Here is an 18478-nt window from a genome sequence, read left to right on the forward strand (position 1 = left end):
AATATAAAAATATAACATGGGGCAAGTTTTAGATTATAAATTAAGGGTGGTTTGTTTATTTCTCCATATTCATGAGGTAGCTTTAAAATAAAAATTATCTCCTGCAGTAGCCTTTTTCTTGAGACGTTTCTTGTATTATAGTTGGGGATAGAGAAGGAGCTTTAAACCTTTCTGCAGATGAGGTAATTTTTAACAGAGTCTTATCAGGGTTTCTGGCTGGCTCAGTTGGTGGATTCTTGATCTCAGGTCGTGAGTTCGAGCCCCACATTGGGTGTAGAGATTATATACGTGTGTGTGTATACATATATGTGTATACACATATGTGTGTGTGTGTATATATATACACACGTATATATACGTGTGTATATACATACATATATACGTGTGTATATATATATATATATATACACACACGTATATATAACACACACGCACATACATACATACGTACAGCTTAAAAATTAAGAGAGGCTTCTCTACCAGCAAAAATCCAAGCAGTTAAGGGAGAGGAAGCAGGAGACAACCAGGAGAACTACTTGTAGTATATGGGCTTTTTTTTAATTATGGTATTATTTTTTTGCAGGACCTTAATTCCCATTTTACATCAGAAAGCAAAGAGAGGTACTCCACACCAAGCAAAACAGGCTGTTCATTGTATACATGCCATATTCACCAATAAAGAAGTCCAGCTTGCACAGATTTTTGAGGTATATATATATATATATAGGATGTGTTTATGTTGATTTTTATTCTTATGCTGTGTGGTTTGTTGAAGATGGAAGGTAAATTTTTTTTTGGCTATTTAGTTTCACCCTAGTATATATATTCCATGGGAGCAGGGACACTCTTTTTCCAGCACTGTATTCACAAACTTTACATCAGATTATATGTTCAAATACTACATTTAGAAGAATATTTTGTGTGTTTGTGTTAGAACATTTTAATTTTCACTTTATTGGCTCGGTGGTCCACTTATCCTCAGAAAGTATTAGTAGATAACTTTGAACCACCCAGTTTAAAGTACCTATCAACCCTACCTGAAAATTAATCCTGTTTGCCTTTTCTTATGTATGATCCTTGGCCTGATCCCACTACTGGAAAAGTACTCTTGTTTCTGTAAATTGGATATAGTATCAACAAAACCATTTGAACCCTTATTTTTTATGGTCCATGGGCATTTAAAATGTCCCCACAGGATAAGAAATCCACCAACATAACAAGCCTATTGTTGTAAATGGCTTGAAAATAATGCTGATTTGATGATGCAGAAATGTTCTTGTTTTTACTTCTGCCTTTTACGTGGGCTTTTGTTTTCTTTTTCTTTTTTCTGCATTCTTTCATCATATTAAATTTCAGTAAGTACAATAAGAATCAAGTGTCTGATATGGCTGAAGTTACTTTTGATCATATCATTAGAACAGATTTGTTTGGGCACAATAAATTCAGAAGGGTCAGGAGCATTTACTGTTTCCATAGAATGTAGATATTTATAAAACAAAATTGGTAATTTTGACTGTTTTATTTTTATAGCCACTCAGTAGGAGTCTGAATGCTGATGTACCAGAACAACTTATAACTCCATTAGTTTCATTGGGCCACATTTCTATGTTAGCACCAGATCAATTTGCTTCCCCAATGAAATCTGTAGTAGCAAATTTTATTGTGAAAGATCTGCTAATGAATGACAGGGTAAGTTTCTAATTTAATTAAATTTAGAATAATGAGACTAAAACTATTTATATCTTCATCACAGAAACATTTCTGCCTCTCTATTTAATTTTCTTTTTCTTTTAAATTATTGCGTGTTTTCCCTCATTTATTTACTTAAATTTCCAAATGACATCCTGACTTCAGTATAGCTATTACCAGAACTTAACATTTAAGAAAGAAAAAATGAGAACATGAGATGAATGAATCATTAAGTAAAAAATATAAATCAAATGCTGTTATCCTAACATTTGAAGGACAATTTACTGGAGTGCTAGAATTTTACCAAATGTTGTTAAAAATATAAGTAGAATTGTATTTAACATTTTGAATTGTATTAAGCATTTCGGAATATAATTACATTGCAGTTTTGGCACTAGACTCATACTCTGTTCTAGTTGCTGAAGTGTGTGGGTGGGTAGGTGCTCACAGTGTGTGTGTGTGCACATGCTAATTTATTAGCTCCGGGCTGGAACCCAGGAATGTATAGCTTGAAAAGGCTCCCCAAGAGATTCCTGAAACACATACCTGATTAAGAATTCACTTTACCAAGTATATCTAAATTAAAAATGAATGTTGAATGAAGACAAGTCTGTTTTACCTGCTGGATCATTGTTGATGACTTTCAAGGGAGTGCTATTTTATCCAGCTTACCTATTCCTTCCACATGATCCAGTAGTCTTGGAGCCTTCGATATCCAAACTTAAAAAGAAAGACATTTTAGTGCATTCCTTCCTCTCCCTTCCCCCATTTAGATGTAATAGACAAGGATAGAAGAACATAGCCAAAGTGTCATTTCCCACTTAACACATTCAGGCTGTGTTTTGCACTGTTGATAGATGTGGCTGGTAACCAGTGTGAAATTTAAGACCCCTCTTAAATGACTTGATTGTTGATAGATTGTAGTTTAAGGTGGTTCTTTTTTGTTGTTTATGTGGTAAAATATGCATGATTTAAACTTTGGCAATTTTGCTATTTTTAAGTGTACAATTCACTTACGTCATACACACCAGCATTCTTGTTTTTGTTGTTGGGTGGGTATTTTTGTTTTGTTTTGTTTTGTTTTTTAAGAAACAAACAAGTTGAGGGGCACCTGGGTAGCTCAGTTGGTTAAGCGTCCAACTCTTGCTTTCAGCTCAGGTTATAACCTCGGGGTTTATGAGTTAAAGCCCCACGTCAGGCTCCACGCTGATAATACAGAACCTACCTGGGATTCTGTCTTTCTCTTCCTCTCTCGCTGCCCCTCCCTTGCTCGTTTGTGCTCTCTCTCGCAAAATAAATAAACACTAAAAAAAAAAAAAAAAAAAAAAAGTTTAATACCATGTATGCCTCCTGTATACATGGGAAATACCCAGGAAAGCCAAATAACTCTCCAAAATGACCCAAGCCACCACCTAAAATATGTACCCACATTGTTGTGTAACTGTCATCACTATTTCCAGAACTTTTTAATCTCAGACGAAAACTCTGCATTCATTAACCAGTAATCCCCACAGCCTCTGGTAAACTCTGTTGTACTTTCTTCTGACTCTGAATTTGCCTGTTCTAGATACCTCTCATCATACAATATTTGTCCTTTTGTGCCTGGTGTATTTCACTAGCATAATCATTTCAAGGTTCATTTGTGTTATGTATCAGAAGTTCATTCATTTTATGCCAGAATAATATTGTATGTGTAGCCTACATTTTGTTTATTCATTTGTTGATGGACAGTTGGATTTTTTCCCACCTTTTGACTTTGGTGAATAATGATGAAATGAACATTTGCATCCCTGTTTTCAAATCTTTTTGGATATATGCCTAGGAATGGTATTGCTGGCTCCCAAGGTCATTCTATGTTGTACTTTTTGAGGGACTGCCAAACTGTTTTCCATAGTGTCTATACCATTTTGTGTTGTTTCTTCACAGCTTTGCCAATGCTTACTCTTTTCTGTGTTTTTGATAATGGCCATTCTAGTGGGTATAAAGTAGTATCTCATCGTTTTGTTTTGTGTTTCACTAATGATTTGATAGACATGGCTGGCAACCAATGTGAAGACCTTCTAACAATGTAGAGGGTTTTTTTTTTCTTTTCATGTGCTTTTGGCCATTTATGTATCTTTGGATATTTAAAGTCATTTGCACACTTTTAATTGGGTTGTTTATCGTTTCTGAGTTCTCAGAATTCTTTATATATCCTATTAAACCCTTGTCAGATATTTGCCAAATCAAACAACATGAAGATTTTCTCCTATATCTTCTAAGAGTTTTATAGTTTTAGCTCTTAAATTAAGATCTTTGATCTATTTTGAATTAATTTTGAATATAAGGTAACAATGCATCTTTATTTTTTGCTCTTGGACGTCTAGTTTTTCTAGCACCATTTGTTGAAGTAATTGGTCTCAGCACCCTTGTTAAAAATCAGTTAACCATATAGTTGAGGATTTTCTGCATTCTTTGTTTCATTCCACTGGTGTATGATTTGTAGTAAGTTTTGAAATCAGGAAGCTCAAGTCCTCCAACTTTGTTCTTTTTCAAGCCCTGGTGACTTTCCTGTAGGATTCCTAGAGCACTGCATTATTCAGCATGAAAAACTTAATGAAGGAAACTTCAAAATTCTTTCTAAGAATTAAATATATTTAATTGTCTATAGTCAACAGGTGAGAAGAATGGAAAATTATGGTCTCCAGATGAAGAGGTTTCCCCTGAAGTACTAGCAAAGGTAAATTTGTGTAGGCCTTGATAACTTTTATGTTGAAATAATGAACATTCATAGATACCCTTTAACTTGACTTTAAATGAGTATCAAAAGTTGTGTTTCTCAAAGAAATTGTAGTCCTCATGGAGTTATTTACATATATGTCAGCATTTTCCATTGAACTTCCTGCCTGGTGAAATAATTTCAATGAGGCTGTTTTACACAGAAATTGTTTGTAGGGTATTGATGCTCAGAAGCATCTCAGGTCTAGCCTTACTACCACTCTCTACAAAAATATGAATATTAACTTGGCAAAAGTGGATAGCTGTCATCAAATTGGTAACTTTTGATAGTTGCAAAATGTACCTCAATAAAGCTAACTTTTAAAGTGGTAGTATTGGGTTGACAACAAGTCTTCATTATCTTAAAATCTGTTTCACCTTTTGTGGCTTCATAGTCATGTTCCATCAATTCCTTTTTCCAGGTTGTCAATAAATACTGTAAATAACACCTAGATGCTTTAGCTAATTTTTCCATGTGTATTGGTAGCAGTCTTTTGAGTGTAAACCTCCAAGTAATTATGACCACAAATAATTAGGGAAATCTCCTAATTTTATATTTCAGGATAGTCACACAGCATCACACTTCATAATTTCTTCAAAATAGTTTTTTCAGTACCACAAAAAATATTAAAGTCTATCTAAATGGCACATTTTAATCACTGTAACAGGTATAGTTTAAATAGTTATTTTTAAAAAATGTATTTTCAAATAATTTGAAGTTTTGGGGCAATGTGAAAAGCCTGAGATCGAGCCAGACTTTGGGCAAGTTATCTATTATAGTAATGTGTCCTAGTTGCCTTATTTGTTGGAAATGAAAATACCTCCCTTGTAGAATTGTTTGGGACATCAAATAGGTTAAAACATTTACAGCTCTGGGAAAAGTGCCTATTACAGATTCAACAAGATAAATATTCTTATTGCTATGGTTATTATCCTACAGACTTGTTTCATAAAACATATTTACCAGCAATTAAGCAACCTCATTAATCTAATTAACATAAATTAATCTTCCCTTTAATTGAAATTTTAAGTTCCATTCTTTTTTTAGCATGTTAATATTTTATAGGTACAGGCAATTAAACTTCTGGTAAGGTGGCTGTTGGGTATGAAAAACAACCAGTCTAAATCTGCCAATTCAACTCTTCGATTATTATCAGCGATGTTGGTTAGTGAGGGTGACCTGACAGAGCAAAAGAGAATCAGGTGAGATTTTTCTTCCTTTCCAATTTTTACCTTACATAGGAATTATTTGCCTAATTAATATTGAATGTTGTAATTGTACCATATGCTTTGGGATCAGAGCTGATGTACTCCAGGTTTGCATCTCAAGCATAATGGAATGTTTCTTTTCACTTTTAAAGACCAGACTTTTTCCAGGAAACTTTTAGTCATAATCACTATGTATTACAGTTGCCTTCAACATTTGGTTCACTTAAGCAAATACCTGTTGAAATACTGCGCTTTGCAAAACACATGAAAAGCATTGCAGAGAAAACATAAGATTCAGTTTCTACCTTTCACCCTATATTATAGTGATGGAACAAGTGGAGTGACAGTACTGTGAAATGAATGCAAGTTTCAGTGGAGGTTCAAAGGAGGAAAAGTCACAGCCCTCCTGGTGGTTTGCAGAAGATTATACAAGGTTCTGCAAATGCAAAAAAAAAAAAAAAAAAAAAGCAAAAGCCACATACACATTGTTTCCATTTCTACACATTTTCACTTTGTGAAATCACTATTGCTTCTTTCTATTTGTTGTTTTGTTTTGTTTTGTTTTGGGAAAGCACCAGAGGGGAAGAGGGGCTGAAGGAAAGAGAGAGAACCTCATGCAGGCTCCATGCCCAGCACAGAGCCGGCTGCAATGCTCCATCTCACAATCGTGAGATCATGACCTGAGCCTCCTGAGCCACTCGTGTGCCCCATATTCCTTTTAAGATGAAAATAAAAGCCAGATTTTTCATGATCCGTGTTTGTTTCAATTCTTGATTTACTACAGTCCAGGAGTACCAGCAGATAAAACTACAGAGTTCTACTTGTGATGTTTTCCTACTTTAAAATGTTTTATTACAAGACAGATTTAAGTATTCATGTATGCATTGAGTATTGAGCACTGTCATCCTAGGTACTGCTATGCTTGTTTTAAAGGTATAAAATCTCTCCTTCTAAGGAATATGCATTCTAGTGGAGGAGATAGGAAATGAGCAATTTCAGTAGAGATGCTGAATGGTTTGATAAACTGAAGAAAACCATGAGAAATTATCTTTCTCATAGAATAAGCCAAGGGTAGCTTTGTAGGAACAGATTAGAAGATTAGAGCTAAGTTAGCAATGATGAGAACTTTTAAATTGGGGGAAACTATGTACAGTGTATGGCAAAGGCTTAATAATGAGCTCTTTATAAATTAGTTATAAATAGGATACCCACTAGAGATGAAGACTACAAATTATCAGTTTACCTTTTTAAAAATGTTTAACATTGTATGGAGCCTGCTTGGGATTCTGGTCCCTCCCTTCCCCCTACCTCAAAAATAAATAAAACTTTTTTTTTTTAATCATTTATATTCACTAGGAAAAGGACACTTCTCTCTTCTATTTCCCCACTCTTTCCTTTTACCCACATTCAAATAACATGAGCAAAACTTTTCTAAAAAATAAAAATAAATGTTTAACATCACTAAATATAATAAATGCAGTTTAAACATGGTGATACCTCTTGCCTGTCAAATCAACAAAAAAATTTTTAAAGTCATCACTGCTTCACAGGATCAGGGAAATGGCTTCCCTCCTTACTCCTGTGAATATAAATTAGCACAGTCTTGGCAGGACAGTTTGGCACATTGGGTATAGTTCCCTATAAATGTTACCCTTTGACTATTTTTATACTCATGAAATATAAGAGAATCATACAAAAATGTGTATATGAACATATTTTCAGCATTTTTTTTATCATCACAGAAAATAGGGGAATGGTAAACTACGGAACACATGTCATGAAATATTAGGCAGATCTAAATTAGGTGTTACATATCCTATGCTAATTATACACTAATGTAACCATGCTATGTAAATTTAGCTTGGGCTCTAGAATCAGAAACTTATACAACTCTATACTCCATTTACTAGCTGTGTGAACTTGTATAAATCACTTTTCTAAACCTCACTTTCCTCATAGAGTGAAAATTAAATAAAGCCTGTGAAGTGTTCACTCACTGCCTAACAGAGTTAAGTACCCAGATGGTAGTTGTTTGTTTATTTTTTAATCCCTGAATCATTTGAGTCAGAAGCCATTTGAAGTTCTCTCAAAAATACCAATGTTCAGGACACCTGGGTGGCCCAGTCGGTTGAGTGTCCAACTCTTGGCTTTGGCTCAGGTCATGATCCCAGGGTCATGGAATCGAGCCCCACGTCAGTCTGTGCTGAGTGTGGATCCTGCTTAAGATTCTTGCTCTCCCTTCCTCTGCCCCTCTCCCCAGCTCATGTTCTCTCTCTTAAAAAAAATAAATAGAATAATAATAATAATAATACCAGTGTTCACTTTGACAATCCTCCTGTCCAAGAGTGCGACGTTTTCTTGTACGATAATAATGGACTCAGCCAGCTTTCCTCATTTCCTAAAGTCTTTAAATATCATAACCATGCTATGTTTCACATAGAAGTTGAAAGAAGACTGTCCTTTCATCTCATCCATTGTCACATTTTACCATTTAGGAAATAAAAAACTACTGGGCGGGATGGTAGTGCTCAACCTCCTGGGGTTTTTTTGCTACAAAACGAAGTCTGCCCCGGAGACTAGTACCCCAAATAGACACTGGCTCTCAGCTCATATCCTTTCCCTTGTCTGCTACCTCCTTTTCCGTGGTATAAATCACCTCCTAATGGCTACATATGCATTTAAAAACTGTGGGAAATAGATTTGATATGATAGGTGGTTTAATCAGTTGTCTACAATGAATGTGTATTCCTCTTAAAATGAGGAATACTGTTCCTGATGTAAATGGTTCTTCCCAGCATTACACTTAGTGTAGTTGTGAATCATAAGCAGGGTTGTTTGTCTATGTATGGTAGAGGATCTAGGCTAGAACATAACTAAAAATGAAGGCAGATAAATTTATTAGTCACAATGATTTGAGCCTTTTTCCCTGTGTTGAGTTCAAGAACTAAAAGTAGCTTTCCCATATTTATATATTATGTCATTTTAAGCATAAGTTATGCTAAAGATCATAACACTCAAAAAGGGACCAAAGCATTGTTATGAATGATAATGGTTATAGGAAATGTTTATTTCTTTTTTGTTTGTTTATAGTAAATCTGATATGTCTCGCTTGCGATTAGCTGCTGGTAGTGCCATAATGAAGCTTGCTCAGGAACCTTGTTACCATGAAATTATAACCCCAGAACAGTTTCAGCTCTGTGCACTTGTTATTAATGTAAGTAATCATCTTATTTTTGTCAGTTACTTTCCCTTCAAAGTTAAGTACATTTACCTTTATGGATACAGATCCATTTACTGTGTGCACAAACAGAATTTGTATTACAACTATTCTAACTAAGTATCTTATACATATTGTTATTTATTTCCCCCAGTATAACTATGATCTTTTTTTAATGAAGGCATTCAGAATAAACTGCTGTTTGGTAAATGTTTGCCAATTTTTTTTCTTAATGAAATGAGTTTATTTTGTCATAGTTTTAAAGGTACTAGTATTTTTATTTAAGTATTTTTGGTTTTCTGCTGCTGTAGGATGAGTGCTACCAAGTAAGGCAGATATTTGCTCAGAAGTTGCATAAGGCACTTGTGAAGTTACTACTCCCATTGGAGTACATGGCGATCTTTGCCTTGTGTGCCAAAGATCCTGTGAAGGAGAGAAGAGCACATGCACGACAGTGTTTACTAAAAAATATCAGTATACGCAGGGAGTACATTAAACAGAATCCCATGGCTACTGGTAAGTAATTTTGAAAGCTCTCAGTATGCAAACATATCTTGTCAATGTACCAATTTGGGGGGTGCAGGGGGTTTATTTCCCATATTTCTATTGTAGTTAATAATAACACTAGGATTTTTAAAGGATGCTGTCACTATAGTTGTGATGTACTTAACATTTTTCTTACGGGATCAGCAGTGTGGCTTGATTTAAACACATTGCTCAGATGTCAGAGAGTAAAGAATTACTTTCCTAGCTTTACCAAGGACTCAGTATATAATCTCAAATTATCCTTTTGGCTTTAATAGCTTTCCACATTGAAATAAAAGTGTTTCAGTATCCTCTAGATACCATGTTGCCTCTAATTTTAAAATAAATGAGGAAAAAGATGGAAACTGAAGTGGATAAAAAGCAAACTAGAGAGGGATTTTATAAAAGCTCTTATTACTGTTGTTGATAATAATGTTTTCACTTTAGAGAAATTATTATCACTGTTGCCTGAATATGTAGTTCCATACATGATTCACCTGCTAGCCCATGATCCAGATTTTACAAGATCACAAGATGTTGACCAGCTTCGTGATATTAAAGAGTAAGTCATGTAGAATTTCAAGAATTCTAGAAGTTATTTTTACTTTTTAATAAGATACCGAATATTTTTCCTGTTACTGTTCCCATTAGAATAAAAACTTCTCTGTGGTTTTATTTCTTATAAATTATTGTTTCATCTTAGAAAAATTTTCCATCTAACAAGCTCTTTTTGGTTCTTCTGATTGTTTCCTATTTGCTGTCAGCTGTGTCTTTAAAATAGGCTGGTTTGGGGGCACCTGGGTGGCTCAGTCAGCTAAGTCCCCAACTTCAGCTCAGGTCATGATCTGACAGTTCGTGAGTTCGAGCCCTGCATCAGGTTCTGTGCTAACAGCTCAAAGCCTGGAGCCTACTTTGGATTCTGTGTCTCCCTCTCTGCCCCACCCTCCTGCAGACGTGCTCTCTCTCAAAAATAAATAAACATTTAAAAAATTGACAAAAAAATAAATAAAAAGTATTATGATTTTGGAGTGCCTGGGTGGCTCAGTCAGTTAAGCGTCCGACTTCAGCTCAGGTCGTGATCTCACAGTTTGTGAGTTTGAGCCCCATGTTGGGCTCTGTCCTGACAGCTGGGAGCCTAGAGCCTGCTTCGGATTCTGTGTCTCCTTCTGTCTCTGCTCCTCCCCCGCTCACACTCTGTCTCTCTCTCTCAAAGATAAACATTAAAAAAATTTTTTTTTTTTTTTTTTTTTTTTTAAATAAAAGTGTGGCTTTTTTGAGAGGCGCCTGGGTGGCTCAGCCAGGTGAGCATCTGACTCTTGATTTTTGCGTAGGTTATGATCTCACAGTTGTGAGGTCAAGCCCCACATTGGGTTCCATGCTGACAGTGAGGAGCCTGCTTGGGATTCTCTGTTTCCCTGTCTCTCTGCCCCTCCCCTGCTCTCTGTCTCTCTCTTTCTCAAAATAAATAAACATTAAAAAATATAATAATAAAAGTATTACGATTTTTGTATGTATGACATTAAAAAATATAATAAAAGTATTATGATTTTTGTATGTATGTCATTAAACCTTATTCCTAATCTTATTTAAGGTTGTAATCAACATTTATCTATGCCTCCTATAGCTTTTGTCACTGAAATTGTGTCAGTATCTTAACTGGAAGAGATGTTATCTTGTCCAACATTACTGTTAAGCATTGGACTATGAGCTCCTTACATTTTGAAGCCTTGTCATTTCATTATTGTTGCTTCCAACACATTATTCCAGTAATACGGTCTTTCTGTAACTAAAAACTTCTCTGGCCTTCAATTACCTTATTCATAAAATGAAGGAGATAAAATAGATTAACTCCTAAAATGTCTTCTAATTCTAATTTTTGCTTATTTTTTAATTGTTTACATTTGTATTTACAATTTTTTTCTTTAAAAACTTTGAGTTTGGGGTTTCCCAGAAAGCACTTCCATAAAATAAAAACCTGATGTATGTGTTTGCCTAGAACGTGAGGTCTATGTCAGAGAACATTTTAGCTGTATTTCAGTTGCAAAGCAGTCATGTGAAAGAAGGACTAGACTTAAGAGAAGAAGCTATTTTATATATATATATATATATATATATATATATATATATATATATATATATATATATAATAATATGGGAAGGAGAGTACTGATGTACAAGAAGTAATTGGAGTTAGAATTGAAATCACTGGCACTTTTTGTTGTTCTGTCTAGTATGCAACATTTTTAATATCGTTAAGCAATTATTTTAAGTTTCCATGTAAATTGAAGTGTTAAATAATATGTTTTTCAAACTGGTTATTTAACTTTGTGGAAATTATTAATTTGTTGTGTCGCTATTTGCTTTGGCTGTTCAGGATCTTTTATGGTTTCATAAAAATTTTAGAATTATTTCTTCTAGTTCTGTGAAAAATGCCATTGGAATATTGATAAGGATTGTATTGAATCTGTAGGTTGCTGTGAATAGCTTGGACATTTTAACAATATTCTTACAGTCCATGAACACAAAATATCTTTCTATTTATTTGTGCATTTTCAGTATCTTTCATGTCTTCTAGTTTTCAGTATGGGTCAGAAGCATGACTGTGGTCAAGAAAAGATAGCTGTAGGGGCATCTGGATGGCTCAGTTAAGCATCCAACTGCGGCTCAGGTCATGATCTCACAGTTCGTGAGTTTGAGCCCCGCATCGGGCTCTGTGCTGACAGCTTAGAGCCTGGAGCCTGCTTCAAATTCTGTGTCTTCCTCTCTCTCTGCCCCTCCCCCACTCGTGTTCAGTCTCTCTCTCTCTCTCTCTCTCTCTCTCTCTCCTCTCTCTCTCTCTCTCCCTCTCTCTCTCTCTCTCTCTCTCCTTCAAAAATAAATAAAAACATTTAAAAAAATTTTTTTAAAAGAAAGAAAAGATAGCTTTATAACATGAGAAATTGAGGGGGGTCATATAATCTATCAAAATTACTTTTTTATTCCCTTTATAATACTTTTTTATTCTCTTCTTTACCAAAATGATATATAGCCATACTTTAAAATACATAGGATTAAATTCAGTCTATCAGTAACCATTATACTGTTTTGGGAATCAGTCAGTCTTGAGTAACAAGAGTGTTTATCTCTTTATGGACTCTTAAGAATTAATTGAATCAGAAAGATTTATTTTAGTTACAAAAGACAATTTAAGTTTTTCATTTGCCATATTTTAGTTACAATATATTTAACATTAACATTAGAAGTTTCAGTTCCTTGGCATTACTATTATTTTTTTTTTAACGTTTGTTCATTTTTGAGAGAGAGCACAAGTGGGGGAGTGGCATAGAAAGGGAGACACAGGATCCGAAGCAGGCTCCAGGCTCTGAGTTGTCAGCACAGAGCCTGACCCAGGGCTCGAACCTCACAAACCACAAAGTCATGACCTGAGCTGAAGTCTGATCCTTAACTGACTAAGCCACCTAGGCAACCTGGTATTACTATTATTTTACTTTGAAAATGATCCCTAACCACCTCCTTATCCCTAAGAAAAAGAATGAGAAAATGTCCTGATGTTTTACATTGTGTGGGATTAGTTGGGAGAATTTTATGTATTCTAACTGGAATTGTGTTAATTCATCCTTATATTTTTGAGACTCTTCAGTTGCTGTATTAAAGAAATGCAGTATTATAGGGGCGCCTGGGTGGCTCAGTCGGTTAAGCATCCGACTTCGGCTCAGGTCATGATCTCGCAGTCTGTGAGTTCGAGCCCCGCATCAGGTTCTGTGCTGACAGCTCAGAGCCTGGAGCCTGCTTCACATTCTCTGTCTCCCTCTCTCTCTGCCCCTCCTCTGCTCATGCTCGCTCGCTCTCTCTCTCTCTCTCTCTCTATCAAAAATAAATAAACATTAAAAAAATTTAAGAAATGCAGTATTACATAATGATTTGAGCTTGGATTGTGTCACCAAATAGATTTGTGCGCAAATTCTACCATTTTACCAGTTGTGTGAACTTACTTCATGTCACTTAATTTCTCTATGCTTTAATGTTCATATTTATAAAATTATAATAAGTTGTTGTGAGGATTGATTGAAGGAGATAGTATGTGTAAAATAATCAAACAGTGGTTGGCATATTAAAAAAAAAAATCTTTCACCTTATTGGCTAACTATACTCCTGGTTGTTACTCTTTTTGATGCAATTATAAATGGGAATGTTTTCTTAATTTCTCTTTCTAATAATTATTAGTGTAAAAAATGCAACAGATTTTTGTGTATTGATTTTGTATTCTGCAACTTTAGTTTGTTCTAACAGTTTTTTGATGGAGTCTTTAGGGTTTTTTATGTATAATATCATCTTATCTGCAGCTAATGACAGTTTTACTTCTTTTCCAGTTGGATGCCTTTTATTTCTTTTCCTTGCCTAGTTGTTCTGGCTAGGACTTCCGAATACTTTGTAAATAAAAGTGGTAAAGACATCTTTGTCTTGTTCCTGATCTTAGAAGAAAAGCTTTCAGCTTTTCACCATTGAGTATGAAGTTATATGTGGTCTTTATTATGTTGAAGTATGTTCCTTCTATAATCACTTTGTTGAGAGTTTTTATCATAAATATACGTTGAATTTTGTTAAGAACTTTTTCTGCATCAATTAGAGATGATCATGATTTGTATTCTTCATTTTGTTAATGTGATATACCACATTGATTCACTTGTGGATGTTGAACCATCCTTGCATCCCTGGAATAAATCCCACTCAGTCATGGTGTATGATCCTTTTAATGTATTGTTGAATTCAGTTTGCTAATATTTTATTGAGGATTTTTGCATCTATGCTCATCAGGAATGTTAGCCTGTAGCTTCCTTTCTTGTGGCATCCTTGTCTGGTTTTGGTATCAGGATAATTGCTGGCCTTGTAAACTGATTTTGGAAGAGATTCCTCCTCTTTTTTGGACAAATTTGAAAAGGATTGATATTAATTCTTCTTTGAATGTGTGGTACAATTCACCAGTGAAGCTCTGTGGTCTTAGACTTTTGCTTGTTGGAAGGTTTTCAGTTACTAATTCAATTTCCTTTCTAGTAATTGGTCTTTCACGTTTTGTTTCTTCATGATTTAGTCTTGGTAAGTTGTATATTGCTAAGAATTTATCCATTTCTTCTAGGTTGTCTAGTTTGTTAGCATATAATTTTTCATAGCATTCTCTTATGATCCTTTGTATCACTGTAGTATCAGTCATAAATCTCCTTTCATTTCTGAGTCCTCTTTTTTTTTCTTGGTCGGTCTAGCTAAAGGTTTGTCAATTTTGTTTACTTTTTTTTTTTTTTTTAAATGTTTTAGTTATTTTTGAGAGAGAGAGAGCGTGGGAGGGGCAGAAAAAGGGAGACACAAAATCTGAAGCAGGCTCCAGGCTCCAAACGGTCATCAGTACAGAGCCCAACGCAGAGCTCAAACCCACAAACTGTGAGATCATGACCGGAACCAAAGTCAGATGCTCAGTTGACTGAGCCACCCAGGTGCCCTAATTTTGTTTATCTTTTCACAGAACCAGCTCTAGTCTCATCATTTTTTTTTCTTGTCATTTTCTCTATTTCATTTATTTCTGCTCTAATTTTTGTTATTTTCTTTACTTCTAACTTTGGGCTTCATTTGTTCTTTTTTCCCCTGGTTCTTTGAGGTGTAAAATTAGTTTGTGACTTTTATGTTTCTTGAGGTAGGCGTTTAGTGCTATGAACTTCCCTGTTAGAACTGCTTTTGCTGCATCCCAGAAATTTTGGTATGTTTCCATTTTGTTGGTCTCAAGGTATATCTTTTATTTTTCTTTTGATTTCTTCTTTGACTCATTGGTTATTCAATAGCATGTTGTTGAATCTGTACATATTTGTGAATTTTTCAGTTTTCTTAGTGTAATTTTGTGGTTCCATATCATTGTAATCAGAAAAGATGCTTGATACCATTTCAGTCTTAAACTCATTAAGACTTATTTGTGTCAGGGTGCATAGATAGCATTAAGACTTATTTGTGTCAGGGTGCATAGACAGCTCACTGCTGTCAGCACAGAGCCCAATTCAGATCCTCTGTCTCCCTGTCTCTCCGTTCCACCCCACTCACACTCTCTCTCCCTCTCTCTGAAAAATAAACATTTAAAAAAAAAAAAAAAAAAGACTTGCTTTGTGGCCTAACATATGATCTAACTTGGAAAATGTTCCATGTGCACTTAAGAAAAATGTGTATTTGTTGCTTTTATATGGAATGTTCTGTAAATATATCTGTTAAGACCATCTGGTCTAACATGTCATTTAAGACTGATGTCGTCTTATTGGTTTTTCTGCCTGGATGATCTATTCATTGATATAATTGGGGTATTAGAGTCCCTATATATTATGAATTGTAATAATTATATAAATACTATTGTATTTCTGTTTCTCTTTTAGGTCTGCTAATATTTGCTTTATATATTTAGGTCTTTCTGTGTTGGGTACATAAATATTTACAAAGGCCCCTTTCTCATTATGTAACACCCTTTTTTGTGTCTTATTACAGTCTTTGTTTTAAAGTGTATTTTGTCTGGGGGGCTCATTGGGTTAAATGTCGAACTCTTGATCTCAGCTCAGGTCTTGATCTCAGAGTCATGAGTTGAAGCCCCATGTTAGGCTCCGTGCTGGATGTGAAGCCTACTGAAAAAAATAAAGTGTATTTTGTCTGATAACAATTGTAGCTACTAAAGCTTTATTTTGGTTTCTATTTACATGTAATATCTTTTTCCATCTCTTCACTTTCACTGGATGTGTTTCTTGTAGGCAGCATATAGATGAGTCTTGTTTTTTTATCCGTTCAGCCATTCTGTGTTTTTTGATTGGAGAATTTAATCCATTTACATTCAAGGTAATTATTGATAAGTATATGCTTATTGCCATTTTGTTAACTGTTTTATGACTGTTTTTGTAGTTTCTTTCTGTTCCTTTCTTTCATTTACTTTCTTTGTGGTTTGATGACTTTCTTTAGTGGTATGCTTATATTCCTTCCCCTTTATCTTTTGTGTATTTACTATAGGTTTTTATTTTGTAGTTACCATGATGCTTACATATAAAAACTTAACAACAGTCTGTTTTAAGTTGATAACAACTTACTTGATTCCATTCTAAATCTCAACATTTTAACTCCTCCTTACATTTTATGTTTTGATGTCACATTTTGCATCTTTTTATCTTATATATCTTTTAACTAATTATTGAATCATTTATTTTTACTACTTTCATCTTTTAACCTTCATACTAGCTTTATAAGTAATTAGTCTACTACCTGACCTCTATTATTTATTTACCTTTCCAGTGATATTATTTCACATGTGTTCTTATTACTAATTAGGGTTCTTTTCTACTTATGGAAATCCCTTTAACATTTCTTTCACTACCGGTTTAGTGGTGATGAACTCCTTTTAGCTTTTACTTTTCTGGAAAACTGTTTCTCTCTCCTTCCATTCCAAAAGATAATCTTGGCAGGTAGAGTATTCTTGGTTGGAAGTTGTTTTCTTTCAGCTCTCTGAATATGTCACGCCACTCTCTCCTTGCCTGGAAAGTTTGTGTTGAAAAATTTGTTGATAGTCTTATAGGGGGGTTCCCTTATATGTAACATTTTTTTTTTCTTTTGTTGCTTATAATATTCTCTTCTTTAACTTTTGACACTTTATTGTTTTGTTTTTTTAAGTTTATTTATTTTGAGAGAGAGTGCATATGCTCAGGAGAGGCAGAGAGAGAGAGAATGTCAGATAGGCTCTGCACTGTCAGCCCAATGTGGTGTTACAACTCACAAACCGTGAGATCATAACCTGAGCCTAAACCAAGAGTCAGATGCTGAACCAACTGAGTCACCCAGGAGACTCTGTTTTATTGTTTTGGTTTTTTAAGAGAAAGAAAGCATGAGTGCACGTGAGTGGGGGAGGAGAAGAAGGAGGGAGAGAGAGAGAATCTCAGGCTCCACGCCTGGTGCAGAACCCAGTGCAGGGCTTGATCTCAAGACCATGAGATCATGACCTGAGCCGAAATCAAGAGTCAGACATTTAACCAATTAAGCCACCCAGGTGCCCCAAAACTTTTTAATTTAAAAAAAAAATTTTTTTTAGAGACACGTGAGCCAGGGAGAGGAAAGGGGCGAGGGGGGGAGGGAGGGAGGGAGGGAGGAAGGAAGGAGAGACAGAGCGAGAGAGAGAGAGAGAATATGAGAATATGAGAATATGAATATCCTAAGCAGGCTCCACACTCAGTGCAGAGCCTAGTGTGGAGCTCCATTCCATGACCTGGGGATCATGACCTGAGCCGAAATCAAGAGCCAGATGCTTACTCAACTGAGCCACCCAGACGCCCCTTGACATTTTGATTGTAATGTGTCTTGGTGTAGGCCTCTGGGTTCAAATATTTTAGAACTCTAGGCATCCTGGATCTGGTGTCTGTTTCCTTCCCTACATTCAGGAAGTTTTCAGTCATATTTCTTCAGAAAAGGTTTCTGCCTTTCTTTCCTTTTCTTCTGGAAGGTCTGCAAGGCAAATATTAGTCCATTTGATATCCTTTAATTTCCTTAAGCTGTTTTCACTTTTTTTTTCCATTTATTTTTCTTTTTGCTCTTCTGATGGGGTGCATTCCTCCTCCTTATCTTTAGATTGATCCATATTTTCTGTTTCATATCTAGTCCGCTGTTGAACCCCTGTATTGTATTTTTCAATTCCTTTATTGTATTCTTCAGCTCTGATTTCTATTTAGTACTTTGTTATAATTTCATCCCTGTTAAAGTTCTTACTGTTCATCCATGCTGCTCCCCAGTTTGGTGAGCATTTTATGACCATTACTTTGAACTCCATCAGTTTACTTCTCTTCCTTTGGATAAGGCTTTTTTTATGAGGTTTTATCTTACTCTTTCATTTGGAACATATTCCTGAATTTCTTCATTTTGCTTGACCCTCTGTATTGGTTTCTGTATAGTATATGAAACAACATCTCTTCCAGTTTTGAAGGAATGACCTTATGGAGGAGTTGAACCTTTTCATTCAGCTCTACCCCATTTCTTGATCATCTCTCAAAACTTTGTGCTTGTCCAAGCAACCTGTTATATTTTTAA

General features: G+C 35.0%; 1 protein-coding gene across 2 annotated transcripts in view; it reads left to right on the forward strand.

Annotated features, from left to right (window-relative positions):
- Window positions 1–18478, forward strand: part of PDS5A (PDS5 cohesin associated factor A) — a 136228-nt gene that overhangs the window by 92984 nt on the left and 24766 nt on the right. For both annotated transcript variants that reach the window (XM_042936570.1, XM_042936571.1), the window contains exons 20-26: window positions 584–707; window positions 1531–1689; window positions 4340–4408; window positions 5513–5649; window positions 8746–8869; window positions 9184–9388; window positions 9845–9959. In XM_042936570.1, coding sequence (XP_042792504.1) covers window positions 584–707; window positions 1531–1689; window positions 4340–4408; window positions 5513–5649; window positions 8746–8869; window positions 9184–9388; window positions 9845–9959 — 933 coding nt within the window. The remainder of the gene's footprint in view (window positions 1–583; window positions 708–1530; window positions 1690–4339; window positions 4409–5512; window positions 5650–8745; window positions 8870–9183; window positions 9389–9844; window positions 9960–18478) is intronic.

This window comes from Panthera leo, chromosome B1, assembly GCF_018350215.1.
Source record: "Panthera leo isolate Ple1 chromosome B1, P.leo_Ple1_pat1.1, whole genome shotgun sequence".
NCBI lineage: Eukaryota > Metazoa > Chordata > Mammalia > Carnivora > Felidae > Panthera > Panthera leo.